The 24,392-nt window shown below is 42.0% G+C and overlaps 1 protein-coding gene across 1 annotated transcript in view; it reads left to right on the forward strand.

Moving 5' to 3' along the window:
• The window catches only part of Insc (INSC spindle orientation adaptor protein), a 90,236-nt gene extending 66,071 nt beyond the window's left edge, over positions 1-24,165 (forward strand). Inside the window, exons 7-12 of the mRNA XM_048360450.1 lie at positions 1,404-1,575; positions 6,172-6,350; positions 13,940-14,006; positions 17,208-17,363; positions 18,427-18,503; positions 23,631-24,165. Coding sequence (XP_048216407.1) covers positions 1,404-1,575; positions 6,172-6,350; positions 13,940-14,006; positions 17,208-17,363; positions 18,427-18,503; positions 23,631-23,759 — 780 coding nt within the window. The 3' untranslated portion in view covers positions 23,760-24,165. The remainder of the gene's footprint in view (positions 1-1,403; positions 1,576-6,171; positions 6,351-13,939; positions 14,007-17,207; positions 17,364-18,426; positions 18,504-23,630) is intronic.
• The last annotated feature ends 227 nt before the right edge of the window (positions 24,166-24,392 follow it).

Consider the following 24,392-nt stretch of genomic DNA (forward strand, 5'->3'; position numbering starts at 1 on the left):
AAGGCTAAAAAAGTTTCTGCACAAAAAAGGACATTGCTGTTAGAGTAAAAAGACAGCTTACAGAATGTGAGATCTTTGCCAGCGATACATTTGACAAAGGCCTGATATCCAGAATATACAGGAGCTCAATTCTAAATTCCCCAAGAATCAATAACCCAGTTAATATATAATATAAACAGTAGGGATTTATATTAGAGATTTTTCAGAAGAAATAAAAATGGCCATGAATGACATATGAAGAAATGTGTAGTATGTCTGTCCATAAAGGACGTGCAAATCAAAATACTAGCTTCCATCTCTCCCCAGTTAGGATGGCCATTATCCAGAATTTAAAAAAAAAATACTGCTGGGGTTGTGGGGAAAAAGGAACTCTATTATGTTGTTGGTGAGAATGTAAGCTAGTGCAACCACTGTGGAAGGCAGTATGGAGATTTCTCAAAAAATTAAAAATAGGAAAGTGACAGAAGGAGTGACATTGTCCAAAAAAGAAATGTACTCTTTACCTGACTTACACAACTATAACCTCTCTGTACATCACCTTTGTAATAACAATAAAAATACCTGAAATAAAAATAATTAAACATAGAATTAGCTGAAAATCCAATGATACCACTCTTGGGCATTTATCCAAAAAAGACAAGTCAGGACACAATAAAGGCACTCATTAACCAGAAGCTGTTAGTAGGTCAGAGAGATCTGACAGCAGCAGAGCTGGAGGATAGAAGTCTTTGTTAGGCATTTGTGTATACACTAAGCTTGAATGTCTCTGAATGGGCAGAGAGAGCAATGTTTCTATGGTAGCAGCTCCTTTTCTATGTGGGAAATGGTGGAGGATAAGATGGGGAAAGAAAAAACATTGAGCTCAGCCTGCTGCTAAAGCCAAAGGTGGGAGGAAGAAGTCAACATTTGTGGGCATGTTTTCTAGATAAGGCATTACCATCTCTGTCTCTGTCAACCCTGCTGATGTCTGAGGAATCATCTCAGAGAGGCTAAGTGACTAATACCAAGTCATAGGACATGGAAGAGGGAGCCAGAATTGGAGCTCAGGTTGTGATAAGTCTAAGAGATAGTTCTTTGTATTACATTTGGCTGTGACAGATGACTAAGGTTAGGCTGTGGACACTTGGTTTGACATCTGCTATGTAGAAAGGCCAAAAGAAGTTGCTGTTCTCTGCTGGAGTCAAAAGCAAGGCCTCTACTTGCCATTGTGGGTAATTTGGGAGATATGGACTCATCATCAAATTGTCCCTGGCTCCACAAGGAACCTGAGGTATTCTGAGAAGCCAGGAATGGCTGTGTGTGGGGGGTGGGGGGAGGTTGAGTTCTAGGGCCTATCTCATTCCTGTCATAAACAGTGGTTCCCTCTTAGGATGCATGAAGCAGCTCCTTCTCTCCCTCTGCAGGTGGACGGTGTTCTGTGCTTAGCTGACATTCTGACTGATGACAGCCACTCAGAGGCCACTCGGGCTGAGGCTGCAGCTGTGGTGGCCCAAGTCACCTCCCCACACCTGGCGTTTACTCAGCACCTCAGTAGCTTCCTGGAGAGCATGGAGGAGATTGTGACCGCACTTGTCAGTGAGTCACGCTGGGCGGGACGTCTGGTTGAAGGGGCTGCCAAATAGTTGAAGGCCCCAAAGGCCTTCCTTCCTGTCTTGCTGTTCACTAAACCCACAAGTGATCACAGTAGCTGAAACACTACCATTATTGATTGGATTAGAGTCAGGATTTAGAGCATTATTGTCAAGAGATTCCTATTAAAATGCATGTAGCCATCTGAGAAGCAACTTAAATTGGGTTTGGATTGAGACCTTTCAGAAGAAGTTTAGGATAGGAGAATTAAATGAACTTTCTGAAAGAGTCTAAGATAGGGGAGTCTAGGGAGGAATGGAGCTTCAAAGATTCTAAGGTCTCAACCATTGTTCTCAAAAATCTGGGCACTAATGACTAGAGAGATGATTTCCATAGCTCATCATAATCTCCTGTGGAAAATTCCACCATTGACATTTCCACATTATGGAGTTATAAAATCATTGATTCTTCTAGGGCCCCTTTATTAAGACATATGTACTCCTGGCTAAAAAAAAAAATCATGGTTTGATTTGTAGAATATATTCTTTTTCTGATTTCCTTGTGATAAAATGCAGAAACTAGAAGGATTTGACAGGATAACAATTCTTAGGAAACTTATTTTTCATATCACATCCTTTCTTTAAAAATACCAGGGGTGACCTGCTGATGAACATTGGTGGCTCATGCCTGTAATCCTAGCTACTCAGGAGGCTGAGATCTGAGGACTTCAGTTCATAGCCTGGACAAGAAAGTCCATGAGACTCTTCTCTCCAGTTAACTACCAAGAAAGCCAGAAGTGGAGCTGTGGCTCAAGTGATAGAGAACTAGATTGATACAAAAAAAAGCTCAGGGACAGTGCCCAGGCCCTGAATTCAAGCCACAGGCCAGGCACACATACACACAAAAATTACTGGCAGTAATCTGCTTCTGTGTTTATCTCTGTCATCATCTGTATGTCTACACCTTAACAAAACTGAATGAAAGAAAACTTACGGTTAGTTCTTAGAGTCACCATGCCAGGGCTGGAGGTATTAGGAATAGCATGCACTGAAGGGAAGCACAGAATATTGGGCTAGGAGCTAGAACATTTAAGTTTAGATTCTGACATTTCACTCATCCATTCAACGAATACCTACTGCCTACTGACCCTGGAGGAGCCTTGTTTGAGATTTTGGCACATACTACATCACATTGTAAGTCTGACTTGACAATTTTCTTGGTATATAAAATAAGAGATCACAATCATTTTTCTCAAGGGACTTCTAGTTCTTGGATATTCCATCTGCAAGTACATTACACATGGGTGATGCTACTTAAGTTAACTTTAGGGATGATTCTGGCCACAGAGACAGTGACATTCACAGGATAAGCCGGGATAAATTGATGTGCCAATCTTCCCATTGATTCAAAACCAAGAAACCTTGGAAGCCAATTGTAGAGAGTCTCAGCTGGAAGGAGCTCAGGAGACTTAGGCTGTAAGAGATGCTTAGGCCAAGAGAGGTGGAGGAACTGTCTTAAGACTCCACAGCAGTCTTAAGATTCACTGTGCCAGGAGTCTTGTACTACCAGAGCCTGGCAAGAAACAAATGAGTTGACAAAAGCCCAGTGGAAGACCACAGTGTCCTATATTCAAATGACAAGCAAATGTGCTGATGAAAGAAACACAGTCTCTAGTGAATCCCAGTTGGTTGTTGCTCTGTAAGAAATATCTAGAACCCAAATTCTAGATTATACTGAAAAAAGTCTCAAATTAAAAATACTGTCAGATAATAAAGCAAGTGAACCCAAATCTCTGTAACACAAAATGATCTTTACTTATTGCCATATGTCCATCCATGCTTCCGTGCCCAAGCTGGCTTTCTCTCTGGAATTTACTTCATACTGGTGAAGATTCGTTGTAGAGTCCACTATGAGCTTCAGCAGATGGAATATATCTTCTGGGCAGGAAGCCAGAGCTCTGTTCTTTGGTGGGAAATAGCCCTTCCAATTTCTTGCCATTCCCTGGAAACATTTATAAATGAGTCACTGGAATCCTTAATTTAATCTTCCTAACACATCCCAGGTGACTCAGACCATAGTTCAAATAAATGTGCAGCAAAATTAAAAGGCACTTAGATGCTTGTACTAATAATTGCTGTGTCGGCAGCAATGGCAACTGCATGAGAATGAGGGGGGATGTTTTAGTCTACAAGAAGTCTTGCAACAAAGTGGGCCATTGAGTTCTATAATTCATACCAAGGCCCGATGGTAGGTAAGTTAGCCTGGGAGAAGTTGGATGAAACTGGTAATTCCTTCCAAATCAGGGGATGAGGTGACCATTGAATATGAGGAATCATAGAATTCCTAATTCATTGGTTGTGCTATTCTCCCAGCCCTAGGTGGTCATATTAAGCTTCTAAACTGCTTAGTGGTCACATGTAGGCTGTAGAAAACATCTCTGTGCAGTGGTGAGAATTACTTCCTTGATAGATCTGAAACTAAATATGTGGGAGAATGACAAAAGGGGTTGAAATAAGAGATAGGTTGGAGCAGAAAGTGAACAGGGACTTAGGAGTCCGGCAAATCTTATTTTGATCCTAGCCTCCAAAAATTACCTACTGAACAGAAGACCTTATTAAATAGCTTATCATGTAAACTCTCAGTTCTTTCATTTGTAAAATGTTCACAAACATTGGATTATTATAAGGAGTAACATATACACTAGTGTCTGCCAAGAGCTGATGATAATTAACAAATATTACCTACTGCTGCCACTGCTAGATTCTCTGAGACTCCAGTCTCACTCTAAATAGCAACAATCATTTTCTATGACAAGGATGCTAAGAATTTAATGTCTCAGTGCAAGATGTACTGCAAATGTTTAAACAATGTCGTTGTCTTGCCATTTTTAGATAGTGGGACTGGGAATAAGGCTTAGTGGTAGAGTGCTTGCCTAGCATGCATGAAGCCCTGGGTTTGATTCCTCAGTACTACATAAACAGAAAAGGCCAGAAGTGATGCTGTGGCTCGAGTGGTAGAGTGCTCATCTTGAGCAAAAAGAAGCCAGGGACAGTGCTCAGGCCCTGAGTTAAAACGCCAGGACTGGCAAAAACAAAAAAAGAACCTGGGGGCCATTTTTATATGTGGTGCTGGGGAATCGAACCTAGGGCCTCGTGTATCCGAGGCAGGCACTCTTGCCACTAGGCTATATCCTCAGCCCTGGGGGCCATTTTTAGATACTGACCAACAATTGCATTCACTAGAAGGTGCCAAGCAGTGCCAGTTGTAGTATTAGAACCTTGAAGCACAGACTCTTTTGGAGATCAGAACTTGATACCAGGACGAGTATAGCTCAACTCTGCCTCTTGAACTTTGTTCCTCTCCTGAGAGCTATTTTCTGATGCATGGCTTTTCCTCCTGTAATTTTGTAGAAGAATTGTCAGGAGGAGAGCCATGGACTGAAACACATTGATTGGTAATCAAGTTTGAAATGAGAGTCAGAAATCAGGGATGGGTCAAGTCCATTGCAAGTTCTGAGGCTCATGGAGATGTGATAGATGATGGAAGGCTAGGAATTGTCTCCCTCAAAGACCCCAGTACACATAAGAGGGTAAATAGGGACCTTTGGTTAAAACTGAGATGGTGCCAACTAGTATCAGAGGGAAAGGACCTACCATTCAGGGAGTGGATGCAAGACTTTCTTGACCAAAAGGAAAGACTTAGGCTCTACAGATAGAAGCTGGAAAGGGAGGATCTTCGTTTTAACTTCAGCCTCTTCATTGAGGCAGATTTAGAAATCATATAGTATACATTATTAGGTAGACAAATGAACTGAAAGCTCTTTCCTTCCTCATAGCTTTTATACATGCTATTCTTTTGGCACAGAACACTCCCTCCTCCAAATATTTCATGACTGGCCCCTCTCCTCCCTTAAGAGTTCAGCTGTAATGTTGTATTATTAGGGACACATTACTTGTGTATCCCAGTAGATCCTTATTATGATTTGCATACATATCAGTTGTCTTCTGTCAGGCATGGGGCTTGAACTTGGGACCTGAGCACTGTTCCTAAGCTCTAGAGTACTCAAGGCTAGCACTCTACCACTCTGAACTAAAGTACCACTTCCAGTTTTCTAGTTGTTAATTGGAGACAAGAGTCTCACAGATTTTCCTGCCTAGGCTGGCTTTAAACCACAATCCTCAGATCTCAGTCTCCTGGCTAGCTAGGAATATACACACACACACACACACACACACACACACACACACACACACACACACGTGTATAAATAAAGGTTATTTTTCTCTTCCTTACTAATAGAGTACAAATCTTACATGGTCAAGGACATGATCTAGTTTGTTCATCATCCCATCCCATGCTTGCTCCATAGTGTTCAATATTACTTGTTGGTGGAGCAGTGAATAAGAGTCACACAGCAGGTTCCCTCTCTCTGCTCTGCCACCTGTATAGACACACAGATACATTTCCCTCTCTTGTAATTTCTTATCTCTAAAATTGATATTATAATACCCACCCAAATTATCTCACCTCTGGGAAGCAAAGGAGTTCACTGATATGAAAGCCCCTGACCTTGAAGCTTTTTTCTTCCCCTTTGCCATCCAGAATTGTGCCAAGAGGCCTCATCTGGAGAAGTCTTCCTGCTGGCCTCTGCAGCCCTTGCTAACATCACCTTCTTTGACACAATGGCCTGTGAGGTGCTTCTGCAGCTGAACGCCATTCGCGTTCTCTTGGAAGCTTGCAGTGACAAGCAGAGGGTGGACACACCTTATACCCGGGATCAGGTAAGAAGCTCACGATGGCCCAGGCCACCTGCCTGTACCATGGAGATGGTGAGTAGGAAGCTAGAACTCAATTTCTTGGGCAGAGGGTTGATTGCATGGTCTGGCATCATACGGTCAGTCCTATTAGTGTCTTTTCTAACACACTGAGCTTTGCATTCTGTAGAAAGGTAAAAGAATAATCTCTTAACATATATTATTGACCTTGCTGTCTCTTTATGGCTTCCCAAACCACTTTGTTCATCTCATCCATTACAGGGTCTTCCTCTATCTCCATTCATATGACTCATCTTAGAGGCAGAAATACCTGTGGGCAGGTCCTGGAATGCACGTGTTTCAGGCATGTTGGTACTCATCTAACATTGCACCAAAAGTTCTAGTTTTACTATGAAAAGTACATGAAAATGAGGAATGTTAAAGTTTGAGCTCTGACATTCTGCCTCTTTTATTCCATTCTGCCTCTGTCTATCCTTGGCTTCTTTTTCCCATCAAAGGTGTGGTGGTAGTAGATCAGGATATATTTAAAGTGTCTCTGTAAAATTTGGCAGATACCTAAGTTCTAAGTTAGATGATCTCTCCTCTCAACCCAGCTCATCCCTGCCAGGATATAGTGTCCCAGCCCAATCTATTTCTTACAGACTCATCTCTTAGCTGAAGTTGTCTGTGCTTTGAGTCTAGCTGCTTCCCCAGCAGCTTTAGGAAAGCCTTCTCTGGTGATTTCAGCTCACATGCCATTTAGGACAATTTATACCAAGTCTTTCTTTACTTGTGAAATGGGAATGAACAATGCATACATTACAAAGTTGAAATGAGAATTAGATAAACTAATTAATACAGATTCTTGGTACAGATATTGCCATATAGAAGCTATGCTGTGAATGTTAGCAATGTTATAGTGTTACTGCACACAGCCCTGAGTCGGAACCTGCTCACATATGAGTAGGTCCTGTGGCTCTACAGACCCCTCACCTACATGAGGAGTGACTGGTCCCTTTTTGAAGCATCACCGATTCCCAGCAAGAAGAGAGCCTGGGTAGGGAGAAAAAATATTCAGCCTGCAAGCAGACCGCAATTCTTTCTGCATCTGGACTGAGGAGCTTTTTCAATCCCTCTGTCTGAGCCAGGCACATCTTCCACTGTCCTCAGGATGGCTTCACCTTCTGCCCTGGCTCTGTGCAACCACTTAGCTAGTGAGAGCAACACCCATTAAAGAAACAAATGGCTCTTCCTATGGCAGAGGGAGGATTAAGGTGATCAGAGGGCTCTCTGTAATGAAGACAAAGAAGATGAATTAGGCTTTGAAGTGCTCTCCACCCCCAGAAATACTTAGGAGATTAAATGTCCCATGAGGTTTCCGGTAATGAATTTTCCAGTGACGCCAATGCCATGCTGAGCCTCTTGGGCTTGGATCTGTACTTGGTCCACCTCTGTTTGGACAGTGAGAACCTTTCCATCATTTCAGCAAACAGTATCTACTTAAATTGTCCAACAGAAGTCTCACTGGACATGGCTAGCCTGTACCCACCCTTTGGGTGTGGACAGTGATAAGCACAGCGTAGGCCTAGGCTCTTCCTTCTTCTGCTGCTGATCTAGGAGTAGGATGGTGTGGGCTGCAGCTGATGTGGTCACATGTCATAGGCTGTCTTAAAGTAATTTGTATGATCCTGTTTTCATGCCCAGGATGTGTTTCCTAGAGGCTGTGCTGCCTGGGGAGCTAGCTATAGGCAGGATGAGAAAGAAGCTGCCTCTAGACCCTGCCTGTCCATGAGTGGTCACCTGGGATTGAAAGACTTGGCTATCATGTATACATCACAGGCGCTGACTGTCGGAGCATAACTTTCAGTGACCTTGTGAGATTGTTTTCACTGAGGTACTCTATATGCTTCCCAGGGAAATCCATTGACAGTCTCACCTTTTTAGAATAACCAGATTTTGTGGCATTTCTGGGACCTGACTGTGAATACCATTTAGCAAGAGTCCATTTGTCAGAAATGCTAGTTACTAGTGATTATAATTTGGCTGGTATTTCACAAGCCCTTTATAGTTTATAGAGGCCTTGTAGGTACATATGAAATCATACAAATAGCATAAGCTGAAGTACTTTTCCTTAGTAATTTTAAAATTTCAGATCTCCCATTAAGGTTTTATTAATTATTGCACAGAACAAGAAATAGGGATTTACAAGTAGATATCCAATATTCACAGCACCATTTGTTGAAGAAAACTCCAACATATTCTTATATTGTTGTCAAAAATGAGATTATTATTGCAGTGTGGATTTATTTCTGGCTCCTGTATGCTATTCTATTGCTTTTTAAAAACTGATTTTGTGCCTGCCACCATGCTATATTAGTTACTATGTCTCCATTGTATAATTTGAAGTCAGGAGTTGTTATACCTCCAGCTCATGATTTTGTTGGCTAGTTAGGGATTTTTGTGTTTCTTATTAAATTTTGGGATCTTTTTTCTATTTCTGTGAAGAATATCACTGGAATTTTGATGGAGATTGAATTGAATCTGAAAATCAGTTTGGTAATATAGCTATTTTCTCAATACTAATTCTGCTGCTCCATGAACACAGAAGATCTTCTTTTCTTTAGTATCTTCTTCAATTTCTTTCTTCAGTGTTTTAACATTTTTATTATAAAAAATCTTTTATCTCCTTACTCAGTTTTATTCCTAGGTGTTTTTTTGAGGCTACTGTGAATGGGATTGTTTTCTCAACTTTTTATTTTTTTAAACAAACCCTTTCATTCATTCATTCATTCATTCATTTATTTTGCCAGTCCTGGGCCTTGAACTGAGGGCCTGAGCACTGTCCCTGGCTTCTTTTTGCTCAATGCTAGCACTCTGCTACTTGAGCCACAGCACCACTTATGGCCGTTTTCTTATATGTGGTGCTGAGGAATCGAACCTAGGGCTTCATGTATACGAGGCAAGCACTTCTAACACTAGGCCATATTCCCAGCCCTTTCCTCAACTTTTTAAAGAATATTCATTGTTGGCATATAAAAAAGCTTCTGATTTTTGTATGATTTTGTCTTTTTGCTACTTTTCTGAAACTATCAGATCTAAAAAATTTTCTATGGAGTCCTTAGAGTCAGTTTGAAACAGTGTCAACTGTATAGAAGGAACATAATGACTTCTTCCTGTACAATCTATATTCTTTTTATTCTTTCTCTTGCTTTATTGCTCTGGCTGAGAATTCAAGCACTATATTCAGTAAGAGTGGAGAAAGTAGAAACTCTTTTCTTGTTTCTGATTTTAGACTAAATGTTTTTAATATTTCCCCAGTTAGCCATACTATTGGATACATTTTTCTTCTGTTGCCTTTATTTTGTAGGCTAGGAACCTTGTGTTCTTAGTTTCTTCCGAGCTTTAAATATGGGTATGCTTTAAGTTTAAATGAGGGTCTTCTTTGTGGGGGCTTTCTTTCAGGGTCAGAATCCCCATTCTTACTCAGAGGAGAAAAACAAGACAGCATTAGCAAAAAATTTTCAAAAAACAGGTCAGATATTTAATAGTAGCAAAAAGTATTGGAAACATCAACTACACCCCCCATAAGTTTAGAAAACAAAGAAATTTAAATAAACTATAAGTTTATTGAAGCTAAAAGTACTAAACAACTATATTAATAAAAAAGAAAAATGAGAAAGAAGCTAGAAAAAGCATAGATTGGAAGAAGGTATGAGAAATAATTGTAATTGGGTGCTAGTGGCTCACACCTATAAATTAAGTATTGAGGAGACTGAAATCTAGAGGGTCATGGCTCAAAAAGAGCCAAGGCAGAAAAGTATATGATTCCATCTCTAAAAATAATGAGCAAAAAGCTGAGCTGGAGATGTAGTTTAAATGGTAGAGTTCCAGCTCTATGAATAAGCCAAGCACACATGAGACCCTGAGTTCAAACTTTGCTCCCAGAAAAAAAGAACAATGAAGGAGAACATAATAAAATAATGACCCAGAGAGACAAAACAATAACAAGAAAGAAAAAGGACACTACAAGCAGTATTTCCTCTTTATTTGTGAGAAGAGGATGGATTCCTCCAGCCCAGGCTTGTCTTCTATACTTTCCTTGGTGTAGGGTAGCCTGTTTCCTCTGAAGTCCAATAGAATTAAAGTAGGAAGGTCTGTTTGCATGTTTAGTCCATGCTACTGTTTGTGGGAAGTGCTAGTGCCACCCTCAAACTGCTACCACCTGCAGAGACTCAGGACCCCTTGTTCGATGCCCCCTCACACCAAAGGCTCTCTGCTCATGCAGGTTTGACATTCCTGAACAGAATCTATTTCTCTAGCCCTTTAACAATGTAAAAAACACTCCACTCAAAGCATTCTATGCTGGCTGTGCAAGGCTAGAGTTCTGATTCTGTGTCCTGGCTTTATAGTTGTCTGTCCTAGCATCCTTGGCCATGCTTACCACAGCTTGTCTCAATTCTCTTTCTGGGGTCTGGCCGGCTACTCCACCCATATGTTTGTGTGTGGCTTCCTTCTGTGTCACAGCTTACAGCTCACACTTGGCACCCCAGTAGATCTTTGTGTATGAATCTGAGTCAAGGTCATAATGTTTCCTGGATCCACACTGATTTCTAGAGTAGTTACTTTCTTAGCCAGTGGAGTGTACAGAACTTTAATTTAGATTTGGAGTTATACATGATCTTCTGTCCTCCTCTGCTCAAAGTATTTTGTCAGACTTCTTTTAAGATGGCTCCCCTCCATGGCACCTGTGAGCAAGCAAGCTAGAAGGTGCAGAGGGCCCCTCTCCAGCATCTGCATGGTCTTCTCTCTTAGACTTTGTTTTCTCAGAGGACTTGGTTGGGTACCTGTGTATCCTCCATGGCTTTCTTTCTTCTCTTTTGCTTGCAGCCCCACTGAGGGACTCACCCTCTTCCTTACTTAGCACTTACTTTACATCCCCCATTTTGCTTAGCACTATGTGAGGGTTTGCTGTTTCTTTTATAATTCTAAAGTTCAGCATTTCTGTATTTTACCGGATCCTTCCCAGTCTACTGTTTACTGTTGACTTCCTTTGTCTTTCCATGTTACCTACCCTTACCTACCTCTCCCTGCAGCCACTGATATTTCATTTCAGATAATGTGGAGATTCAGAAATTGCTAGGTGTCGCCAATCTGTAATCTCCCTCTTTTCATTTAGAACTTTGACCTCCCTGACTACAAAAAATAAAATGATGTCGTTTTAAGCAACTAAGTGGAGTCATTATAGCAACAATAGAGAATGGAAACCATTTAATCCAGGTTAGGTAATAAGAATAACTAGGCTGATAACTTAGCCACAAACTCATGTTGCCTTTCATAGAGGGCCTCTCTAAATATGAATATCCTCTGTGTTCACCATATCAGTATATGGGAAACAGAAGTAAGACTTAAGAGAAATAGGACTTAACTGAATAGTGTCAAATAAGACTGAATTAGCCTGGGGCAGAAGAAACTCTGACAGAATTACAATAACAACTCATGTAAACCTGTTGTCCCAAAAATCCCAGCTGTGGGCCCCAATACAAGGAGAAATGTTGACCCCTTTCCCCTCTACATCACAGTGCATATGAGCATGTTTCAAAAAAGGAGACTCAAAGCAGGGTATAATTGCCATTTATTCAAATTGTGCTTAATTGACTACTTCATCTGCACCTCAGAAAACCACATGGGGTACAGGCTCTGTAAAGAGGAAGTAATTTTCATTAACAGGATCTAAATTAGTCTGACACAAAGACCTACCTGGTGCCTGTGACACAGTTAGTAATTGCCGTGTAATGAACCTGCAGACAAAGGTTTTCTTTTCTTCCTTCTTTACTTTCTTACCTCCCTCTCCTCTTCCTTCCTCCCTTCCTTCCTCTTCTTCTCCCTTCCTTCCTTCATGAATCTGCATATCAAGCAAATGTCTGTTCAAAGAGGACAGGCTGATGGTGTTTGGAGCATAGCCACAAATGACATGGGAAACCCCAAAGAACTACAATCTGATAAGGACTTGGCCTTGTGTCTCTCCCTCTTAAGACCACACACTTTCTGTATCTTAGGGAACCTTCAGCATATCTGAGTCATCTTTTCCCTTTGATTCCTTCTCAGCCCACAAACACAATCCAAAAATGGGGAGATGAGCAGCAAATAACTCTTTAAGAATTAAAACTCCATTAGTTCAATTAACTTCCTGAAATGCAAGTATGAGCTGGCCAGTCCCTTCATAGAGCACTTGCTGTTTCAGACCTGACTTCAAGATAAAGTCCAGATCTTCTCCTCTCCCTTCCCTGGCAGTGAACTCCAGTTAGGCCTACTCACCCTGCAGGGACTGAGCCGAAAGGGGCTGGCACATAGAGATGCTGCAGCACCTGACAACAATGTATCCCTTTTCAACAGGTGTTAAAGGAGAGACAGAGAACTGTTCTATAAATGTTCTATTAATATGAAAACCTTTTCCCTTTCTATTTAAAAGAAGAAATTTTGGATTACTTTCCAGGATGATATACCAGTTTTAAGCCAGTTAAAACTCAAAGACATGTTCTTTCCCGGGAAAGAACATTTCAGCGCTAACCAGCTTCAGAAATGTCCTCTTGGAGATTGTCACTTGCTATCTCGGCAGTGGAAACATGGTTCCCACTGATACCTTTCCACAAGCTTGGAGGGAAGTTCTCAGGAGTGTAGGTCTATACCAAGGACAGATAATTTAATTTTATTATTTTAATGACAATCATGCATGCTCTCTGCTTCCATGAAGGTGAGTAGTTTCTGTACTGAAGCTTGTTTCAGGGCCAGTGTCATGGGTGATGTTACTTAACAAGTACCACACTTTGTATATACCCCAGTGGTGTTTGAGTACCCTTTAGAGTCTTGATCCCTTGTTGTTCTGTTCCTTAGTCCCCTTTTGTGCTGTGAGTTTACTGAGCTCCCTTGGCCTTTCTGTAATAGTCTGTGAGACTATAACAAAGGCTGGCTGTCCACCTACCAGTAGTATCCTTGAAGACCCAGTGTTCAGTGGTATCTGACAAGTGATGTCCTTCTAGACCAGAAGCTTGTAAAGCGCAGCCAAGTAGGATCTTTCTCACCAGATTCCATATGGTACCTGATGCTTGGGGTGTAAATCTTCCTCTTATGTGTATTTTCTACCTTTATTTTAGCCTGCATCAATTTCAAGTTGAAAGTAGATATGTGTCAGTGTGTGGGGGTGGGGAGGGTTAGTGTTATAGAGAAAAGCTGGAATGGGGAAGCTCAATCCAGAGTGGGGGCAAATTTCCAAGAGGTTAAGCCGACACAAAGGAGATAGAGGGACCAGGCTTCTTTCTGCATTCAAGAGCTAGGTACCTTGGGGGGGGGGGGCGGGGAGGTACTGCATGCACAAAGACAGCTAGACTCCCAACACCACAAGCGTGATATTGATCTCTCCAGTAAGATCCTGGGGTCAGACCAGTCTCTGGGAACTGTATCTGGGTAGCAGGAGCCCATGAGGATGGAAGAAAATACCATGAAAGGATAGGCAGGGGGACAGTAAGGGGTTGTGTAGTCCCTAGCTGGCCTGTCTGTAGAGAATAACATATGGGCTGTGTATGTTCATTTTCTGAGTTTCTCACTTTTTTTTTTTCCAGATTGTGACTATCTTAGCAAACATGTCTGTTCTGGATCAGTGTGCCTCAGATATCATCCAGGAGAACGGTATGTCTTGAAGGCAGTGCACCATATGGAATGTCATAGTTTAGTGGACTCTGTGACCAAGTATTTATGTGAACACCTGCCTATGTATGCAAATATGTACATGTGTCCTCATGTTTTCATGAGAATATCTGTGTGTACATGCATGCATGCACATGTGTCTGTGTGCAACTGAACTGTGAACTGTGTGCAAATGTAAATGTTTGGTTTCCTGGGCTTCAGTTATAGTGGGACATAGCCTATGAAGAAGATAGAGAAGGTCAGATTGGAAAAATGAATCAGGGAAACAGATAAGAGTCCAGGGACATTTATGTGAATACTATTTTAACTACGGTTATAAAGAGAAGGCCACTATTTCATTATGATCCAAAAAGTAAAACTATATTCCTACCAAGGCATGCATTCCAACTTCACATCATTCTGTTCTTTTTCAGTTGGGCCTCAGTGGTAAAGTGTATAGAAAGAGTGAGGGTGAGACCAGGGCAGGGGAGCCTGAGCATCCCAGCCCCTCACAGACAGCATCTCTTCTCCCACTGCTCCCTGGCTTTTCCCTTTGTGCTGGGTGGGTTACAAGGTCCAGGGGAGGTAGGAACAGGGTTTGTTGGCCTGGAAGCTGATCTCACTGGTCTCAGTCAGAGGGCAAGGTGGCTGTCAGGCAGCTGGGAATAGACCTGGTGTGGTGAGGGCTTCCTGTGATTGGGAAATAAAGGAGCAATTAGCAACCGGTTGGAGACCAGGGACGCTAATGAGGCAGAGTGAGGTGGGAGGCTGTTTCTGCTCCTACGATCCCCCCTTCTCTCAGGCTGCCCTGCTATCTTAACAAATATGCACTTCCCCAGCCGCCATCACTCTTAAGTCTAATTGAAAGACATCATTTTGTGTTAATTTCATGTGATTGAACTAATAATGAGAAACTGCACTGAGCCAGCTGAGGCCAAGTGGAGAGGCTGTGTGGTGCCATTTGTGTGCTCCTCCTTCAGCACTTGGAGGCTGTTGGAGTGGCTGAGGGGAGCAGGACTCCACGAGCCTGCACATCTGATGTTGGAATGTCTGGCATCTGGAGAGGGCTTCATGGTTACAAAGTGCTGTTGACTGATTCACTCAGTCCGTGATTATTGACACCTATTCTATGCTTGGCATTGTGCTGGAAAGCAAGGACATCAAATTAAATAGGTCCATGCTTTTGCTCTACAGGGTTTCCTGGTCTAGACAGAGAAACTATCTTGATGAAAGTGGTAATGTAGTAGCAGTGTAACGCTGATGATAGAGACATGCCAGAGGGAGCCTGGCTTGGTGGCTGAGAGTGTGAAAAGTGGCCTGGTTCTGATTTTTACCAGCAGCATGACTTGTATCCCTTTCCATCTGCAAAATGAGAACTAGGTTGATGCCTCCTGACAGGGATGATAGGAGGATGTCCACAAAACCTGTTAGGTGTGTTCCTATCAAGACCTTATGAAATGTTAACCCCTCTTCACAATACCATAAGAACATAGAACTATAGAACCAATTTAAAGAGAAAAAATACCCTGCTTGTAAATAAAGGAACCATTTAGCCATTGGGGAAAAGAATAAGCCCTTTAAAAAATGGCTCTTCTCTCATAGGAAATAGTACAGAGTGTGTGTGTGTGTGTGTGTGTGTGTGTGTGTGTGTGTGTGTGTGTGTGTGTATGCTGGGGCTTGAATTCAGGGCCTGTGCACTGTCCCTTAACATTTTCATTCAAGGCTGGCACTCTACTGCTTGAGCCATAGCTCCACTCTGCTTTTTTGGGGGGTAGTTACTTGGAAATGAATCTCACAGACTTTCCTCCCTAGGCTGGTTTTGAACCTCAATCCTCAGATCTCGGCCTCCTGAGTAGCTAGGATTACAGGCATGAGCCACCTGCACCCAGCAGAAACAAAACAATCTTAAGCATTTAACTGAAGAGAATTTCATGAAGGAACGATTTATAAAAGTGGGGCAAGATTTGAAGGCTCAACCAATGGTGGTGACCAAAGCTACTAGAAGCTAGTAGGACTTCTAGGACTGCACAGGGACAGCCCTATTGTACAGGTTGGGCTTTAAGAGCTCATGGTTTGTGTCACAGGTTGCAAACCTAGATGCCTACAGGATCCCATCTGATGAAGCAGAGATGTATGAGGTGGACTCACCAGGGACTCCACTCATTAAGAATCATAAACTTATAACATGCTTCTTGACACACATAAGTGTGAGCCTAATGTTTATTAACTATAAGCCTACTTTAATTTAGAAGGTAGTTGTTTAGAAACCACAAAGCTAGATTTTTATGGAAATATATAAGCTTATATACAACAAAAAAATAAAATTTTAAAAATAATATGAGGTTAAAAATAAAGCAAAACCTATCTTCAGGTTATGGTTTAAGTTTTAATATGGCAGGTATCACTGAGTCCTTAGAATGGCTCAGCAGAAAGGGACTTTTGCTATAAACTTACAGGAATAGAGCTACTTAGAGAGGAAAGGGCATCCCTTGTAGAAAGAAAGAGCAGGCAGAGGCTGCCCTTGGCTATGGCTTGTGGAATAATTGGTGGGCAGATCTGATTTTGTGGGGGATGGTGGAAAGCTTCTCAGCAAACTGAATTCAAATCTCAACCTCACATTTTGACTGTTGTACCTCTTCTAGTACTTGAGTCACTTTAAGCATTTGATTTAGTAGTTGTCCAACTTGGACATTTGCATTAGCTTCATCCATGGGACTCAATTCTGGAACTGTAACAGATACAGCTAGCATCAGGGGCAAAGAAGCTATGGGTGGTACCCAGTTATCTGAGTTCTAGTACCAGCTCCTACCCACTGTGGCTTAGTGCAAAATGCTTCCCCTTTCACTGGACCTCAACATGGATTTATAACTGTAGTACCCAGCTCTTGAGGCTATTAGGAAGTCTGAGGAAACTTGCATTTATTGGGCATTTAGCATAGCAAGCACCACACATGTAAAATAAATAACAGTGTTGGAAAATGAGGGTGTGTCCCAGATGTCCTTTTCCAGTATAGTAACATGACGTATGAAATCAGACACACCAAAATAGAGTAGAAGAAAAAAAAATGCCCTTGTCCGGCTTACATTCCCTTGTATGAGATCTCCTCTAAGCCTTTTCAGAGTCCCGTGGTCATCTGTCCAGCTAGCCCCAGGAGTAAATCTCTTTGCTGGAGTGAACACCAATTGTTCATTGCTTTCTGCCCAGGAGTCCAGCTCATCATGGGTATGCTCTCTGAGAAACCAAGGTCTGGAACCCCAGCTGAAGTGGCAGCTTGTGAGAGAGTCCAGCAGAAAGCGGCAGTCACCCTGGCTCGTCTCAGCCGAGACCCAGATGTGGCCCGGGAAGCCGTGCGTCTCAGCTGTAAGTGATGCTGGCTGTGGTTGGATCGAAGTGGGGAGCTTGCGGATGGGAGTGGCTCCGCACATGGCTCTGGACCGTGGACCTAGGGCTAGCTGCGGTGAGCTCCATTCTCTGAGTGCTGAGAAATTCTGGTGTAGAGGGCTAGGATGGCAGCATCCTGTCTAGTTTGTAACCTGGGGCTGAAGCAGAGACAGGAAAGGCCTGGAGAGGTAAAAGTTGGCCAGAACAATGACTTACTTTCAGAACCCCTGTTAATTTGGATCTCATTCTTCCTTCCTTCATTTTACCGATTTATTCACTTTGGCAGTGATTTTTTCCCCTCAGTCATTTGCTTATTTACTCATTTGTTCCTCTACTATTATTTTATTTGCTAATTCAATCATTAACCACTTTTTACCCCACAAATATTTTCAGAGCTTTATGCTAAAGTTTCTAACTTTATGCTAAAGTTTCTTCACAGTACCAGGTATACAACAAACTCATTGGGATGATGATATGGAGAAACAATATCTACACTTGAATATCATAGAAATGATACTCAAAGCACATCAGGCAGACAAGAAAAGTAGATCATGGTACTCTGGATGGGTCAGAGACTATTTTAACAAGAAAGCAATTCTTCACTGTGGTTTGTGGTAACCTTTTCTCAGCAAAGCCCTAGAAAACACTAGTAGAATCATCATTTTCTATAATTTTAGCTCCAATATATTTTCTTACTGAAATAGACGTGTGCATGTGTGTGCGTGCGTGTGTGTGTGTGTGTGTGTGTGTGTGTGTCTATATCTGTCACATGCTGGTAAAACAAAAACACTGAACTAGAAGTTCCTTTTCAGAGAAATGGCCTATACCTCTGCTGTGATTTATCCAAGTTTTCATCATGCCATTTGTGGATTTGGCTTTGATGTTCTAGCTCTTCCTCCCCTTCATCAGATTATTTTCACAGTAGAGGAAGTAGAAAATCACTACCACATACTCCTCTGAAGGACTTGGGGACAATGCAGGTGTAACACAGGGCCTGTGCCTCCCCAACCTGGACATGAAGCTCTTGCTGTGTCTCACACAGGTATGTCCCGTCTCATTGAGCTCTGCAGATCCCCGTCAGAGCGGAACAGCAGTGACGCCGTGCTTGTGGCCTGCCTGGTGAGTTTCTCAGTCTGCCTCCAGCTTTCCAATGGCCTCTGAGATTCCAGACCAGAGGCTGGAATTGCTGGCTATGCTCCAATTGGCTTTGGTAAGCTCTAACCACTCTCTAAATGTTTTAGCCATCTTTAAAATGGTGATTATCACAATGCTTCTTTCTCCTAATTAATAAAATTGTGACTAAAACTATACGAGGTCAAATGTGTTAAAGATGAGGATTGAGAAACAGTCTCGCTGTCCCATGGATACAATTTTAGTAACCTTTTGGGTTGTGAGGATCTTATCAACAGATCAAAGCCAGAGTAGTTATTTTGATGTGATGCTAAATGGTGACTTGTCCCTACAGGACATGAGAAACAGAATATAGCTATCTTCTGCTTATCCCAAAGTGGACATTGTAAGAAAAAAACTTCCTTTCCTCCTAGGAGAAACCTCTCTACTGGAGTCTTCCAGCATTGCATAGCTCCATCATCTTTTGTGGGCTAAGAGGGAACGGATCATGACAGAATGGGGAGGGAGGGTGTTATTAATAAACTAGTGGAATCTTTACCTTGAACCTAAGCAAATGTATCCTGGGAGGTCCCCATCCAATGTTCTGATGGTAGGAGTACCCCAGGGGCTAATCAAATGTATGCTCTGTTTATATAATCCTCCTTATGGGACTGGAACAAGTCCCAGAGCAGAGCAGTTGAGTAGCTTCTATCAAGTAGCAGGGAATCCATTGGATAAACAGGACCGTTGAATTTTCAGAAGAGAGTGTCAGATTATTGGTCCTCAAAGGACACAAGGAAGAAGTGATGAATCTTAAGATCTTTCCAGCTGTGTCACAGTAAAGCCTTCTCCTCATCTTACGTTTTAATTGAGCTCATCTCATCTGTGGGAGTTCCTGATGGCACTTGTAAAAATAACAGAGCATTACACACACACACACACACACACACACATTGGTCCTGGTTTTACAATAATGAGCTGTGTGACACTGAGCAAGGCAAAGTGCTATACGTTTTATTCAGTAAACATTTACTGGATGATTTTATTCGCCAATTAGCTTCTAAGCTGTGGGGATGTGGATGTGGAAAAAAATTCAGTTTAGTTGGTTAGTGGCTTTCATTTTGGGACATATAGGATGATCTTAACACAGTTTGTGCCTTCAGGCCTCTGGTGAAGTTGATGGACCTCTTCTGAGAATATGTTTTTAAATGCATGAAATAAAGTATGTAGAACTAAATAAAAATGTATATGGTTATATTCAATCCTTCAAATATTTAAACACATAAAATTTTAACATGTGTTCTTTTTAATGCTGTAAATGACATTTGATTATATGTCTAATATGTGTGATGAGATATGAAAGTATTTGTGATATCTGCCAACAAGGCCAGAGTCTGCTAAGATTTCCTGGTGTGTTGTGGCATTCACAGTGGAAGGAAATGCAAAGGTCCAAGTTAAGATAGTGAAGGTAAGGATGGAATTTCTTCCCATCCACAGTCAGTCACTTATGGGGAAATCTGTACTGGCAGATATGTAATGATTTGTCTCAACTGCCTTTATTTTTACCACCCTGGCAATCACAGCTGCTCACAGAATAGACCCTGAGGAATGTCAGTGACTTGGAAAACACTTGGGAAACTTGAACTTCCTTTTAGATGTGAGGGTGTGCAATTGTTATGATGGTCATTTACAATTAGTTGGAAGATGAGCACACTGTAGGCTTCAGCCCCTAACGTGAATCACTGGAAGGACTTCCAAGTGAAAGGGGAGAACATTGGTTCTAGCAGATGTGTTGGCAGATGCTGAATAGAGCCCTTCCTTCCTAATGCATCCTCCATGAGGCTGCTGAATTAATTTTTTTCCTTTTAATTCTATTTTTTTCATTTTAAAAATTCTATTATTATTATTTTTTTAATTGTCAAACTGATATACAGAGCGGTTACAGTTTTATACGTTAGGCATTGGATACATTTCTTGTACTGAAATTTGCCTAATGCTTCCATAGACTTCCATGTTCCCCATTATCTTCAGGTTCCTCCCTACCTACCCAGCTCTCTCCATAGTGTGGCTCTGATCTTTTCCTAAGGTCTGAAGGCCTTACCAATAGCCCATCTCCTGCTCAACTCTGCCAGGCTATGTGTGTTCTAAACAACACCTTCTCCCTTGACCCAAGCAAATGTCTTCGTACAACTCTGTTCATCTTTAATGGTGAGGCCTATATCCCTTCCTCCAGGAAAGAGTTTCCCAGAATTCCCATGGTGTAGACAGGAAGTTCAGAGGACCTAGTACCTACCTGGGTCCTCCCTTCTAGATTTTGTCTTACCCATTTAAGGCAGTTTATGTTATGCATTGTCAAGGCTCTTAGAATTCAAACACAGGCCTATTTGACTAGGGAGACCTCAGTATTTTGACCAGACCATCTTGTTTCCAGACATAGTTTTTCTTTCCCATTCTCTCATGGCCCTGGTCTCACCATTGTGACTCCTGGGAGGGGTTGGGGTTTATATCTCCTTTTCAAAAATCTAGCTTGGGAAATTCTGAGGTTCTAAGAGGTTCCTTCTCAGGTTCCTGCTTTCAAATTCTAGCTTGGAATCTTCCTAGCTCTTTGTAGTTCCATGGTAACTTAAATTTGATCACTATCTACTGCCTGACTTGGGATTCACAGAGTTGGCCCCTAATCTACTCACCAGTGTTTGGGGGAGGGGGCAGGGGTGTTTATGGCCTAGCCCAGAAATAATCGGCACTGGCAAGTGGTTTCCAGGATGATGAGAAGGGTACCACTTGGGGCCTGGCAGATGGAGTTGGGAGCTGCCTTTTGTGCTCTTTCCAGGCCTTCTTTGCAGTCTCAAAGGCTGTCTTCAGGTGGGGGCAGGGCATTTCAATTATTGTCTCCTGTGTCTGGGAAAGTGGCAGTGCAGATTGCCTCTTGCAAACAGAATTGATTTTTCCTTAATGAAGCAGCTGTCAGTGTGGTACTGGGCTGTTTAATACTTGGATGTTTTGGACTGTCTTAGGAATGAGATTCTGAGATGACTGTTAACCCTCCCAAGAAAGCAGAGGGAGAGAGCAAAGCTCTGTAAGTGTACAGAGTTGAAACACTGAATCTGGGGTGCTTTGAGTTGATTGGGGTTCATGTTATGAATACTTTCTGGGGATCCTGGGAAGATGTAAGTGACTATTCCCTTTCTGTTCCAGTGTTTTAGTTTTTACTTTCCTTCCTTCCTTCCTTCCTTCCTTCCTTCCTTCCTTCCTTCCTTTCTTCTTCTTTCATTCCTTCTTCCCTTTCTTTTTTCCATACTTCTTTCTTGGATTATTTCCTCTCTTAGGTTGCTCTTGTTTTCTTCATCTCCTTCTTCTTATGCTTCTCATGTCTCTCCCCACCTCTACTTCTTCCTTTCCTCCCTTCTTCTTCTCCTCCCTCTCTTCTAGCACCCATCCTCCCTAAGACCTTGCTCTCTCTTTCCTTGTCAGTACATCTCTTTTGGTCTCCATATCCCTTTTATGCATGATTTCTTTCACTGGTTTCATCTCTGTCTCCATTTTAATACTTCCTTCTGAGTTAGGGGTGGTTGCTCTGGAGGTAAATGCAGTGTGCTATTGAGGGCACTACTTTCTCCTTTCTGAGCCTGTTTTTCTTACCTCCAAAGTGGCAATCATGAAACCTTTTAGCTTCAGGTAGGGATTGAATTGTGATGCTTTGTGGAGATAGTGAGTGAAGGCTGGCATTCTCTTCTTTGTTCTACCATTCTAGTCTACCAACCACTGTTTCTAGGGCAGGTGAGGCAGGGGTTACCCATCTCCTGTGGTGTGCTGCAGGAAGAGAGAGTAATTCATGCTCATCCAGTGCTTCATATGCCTTACCTCATTTAACTGCCACATGGTTCTAGGTGGCTGGCAGCTCCCATGTACAGTTTCAGATACTTTCATCAGCAGACTTCAGGTTTAAAGCACTTCATTTGCTCATTTCTTTTCAGAAAATGGGTTGACACCTGTGCTGTCTGGTATAGATATAGAGACATAAGAAATAAGATTTCTACCTTTGGGCTGGGGATATGGCCTAGTGGTAAAGTGCCCTCCTTCTATACATGAAGCCCTGGGTTCAATTCCCCAGCACCACATATACAGAAAACGGCCAGAAGCGGCACTGTGGCTCAAGTGACAGACTGCTAGCCTTGAGTAAAAAGAAGCCAGGGACAGTGCTCAGGCCCTGAGTCCAAGCCCCAGGACTGGCAAAAAAGAAAAGGAAAAGAAAAAGGAAAAGAAAAAAAAATTTCTACCTTTGAGGAGCTCAAAGTCTAGTCTGAGAAATACCTAACATCCAGTTACAACTGAGTATGAAAAAGTCCAGGAACTCTGGGTACAGGTGGGGTGGCGGTCAGACTTTCTCTGCATCCAAAGAAGGCTTTTCAGGGAGCGTGACAATGAATGAATGCATCTGCTAGCTGCAAAGAGTAGGAAGTGCTTCTTTTTCTCTAGGAAGAGCACGGGTCAGGGCACATGGGCATCCACCCTTGGGGTGGGCAGGGAAGATGCTCGTTTTGCCCTCTCACCTCTCTGCTGTTCAGCCTCTTTGGTGGACTTGAATTTCTCAGTGACAGAATCCCTACCTACCTGTGTTCTCTATTTTTCTTTCCTTCATATCCCATAGTTCATTGCAAGGCCTTGCTACATTTATAAATGAAATACTGAATAACTATAAACAATAAATAGTAATGAAAAAAAAGTGCTGCAAGGCTACTTCAAAGACTAGGAAGCAATAATGTAATTTCATAGATGTTTCTGGAAGTTCCAGTCTCCAGGAAGAACATATTTTTAACTTACATATGTCATTAAGTTGATGAGATACTTAAAATGATAGATCATTAAAATGATCAGTTTCCTGAAATGATTGAAAAACCAAGATGGCAAGGCAGTCATTAAGGAACCTGTAGGTGGCATCTGTCATAGTGACCAAGTTACAAATGAAACCAGGTGACCATGTGATATGGTGAACAGTTGTCATGTGGCCAAGATGATTAATCAGCTCAACTTGTCTGGTTAATGCATGCCATCCTAAAATGGTTCTTAGGGCAGCTGGAGGAACTACATGCAACTCAACTGGTAGGACCTGTATCATCCCTTGTGTTTTCTCTCTAGGCTGCTCTGCGGAGACTGGCTGGGGTCTGCCCCGAAGGCCTCCAGGACTCTGACTTCCAGCAGTTGGTCCAGCCTCGGCTTGTGGACTCCTTCTTACTCTGCAGCAACATGGAGGAGAGTTTTGTGTAGTGAGTGTGGGATAGGAAAGGCGCTCCACCCGCTGTATTCAGGTCCCCTCTCAGCATACACCTGTACACACCTTTGAACTCACAAGGCTCCTTATTTATATGTAACTTATTTTTTACACAAGAAGAGAAATCCTCTGTCACCATCATGACAGAGTAGGTGGTCTTTGGGAATTTTTTCTGTTTCTTTTTTTGACTTCTGTGGCTTTTCAGTTGCAGATGTTGAAACGCATAATAGCTAATATGACAGATTGTCATGGGTGATTTCACTTCATCTTGTTTTCTCTGCTCTCACTGTATAATCTTGCCGGGTGTTTTAAGCTTTTCAGCCAGTGTATTTTAACTGCCCAGCATTTTTTAAGTTAGATTTGTTTTTTTTTCAAGTACTTAAAATAAATTTCACAGTTGGATAGAACATCCTGAAAGAAAAGGCATTGTGTTTTTTTTTCTTTAATAAAGGGAATAATGAAAAATGTGTCTTGGGTCTTTCTGATTAACTTGAGTCTTTAACTTCTTGCTTCCCAAGGTTTCATGCATACAACATATTTCCATTTATTAAAAGTACAGAAAGAACTGTCTTATTTTTATGGTTATGTAAATGGAGCAAGTTCTGAGTGAGTCAATGAGAAATCAAGAT

Source organism: Perognathus longimembris, chromosome 13 (genome assembly GCF_023159225.1).
Source record: "Perognathus longimembris pacificus isolate PPM17 chromosome 13, ASM2315922v1, whole genome shotgun sequence".
Classification (NCBI taxonomy): Eukaryota; Metazoa; Chordata; class Mammalia; order Rodentia; family Heteromyidae; genus Perognathus; species Perognathus longimembris.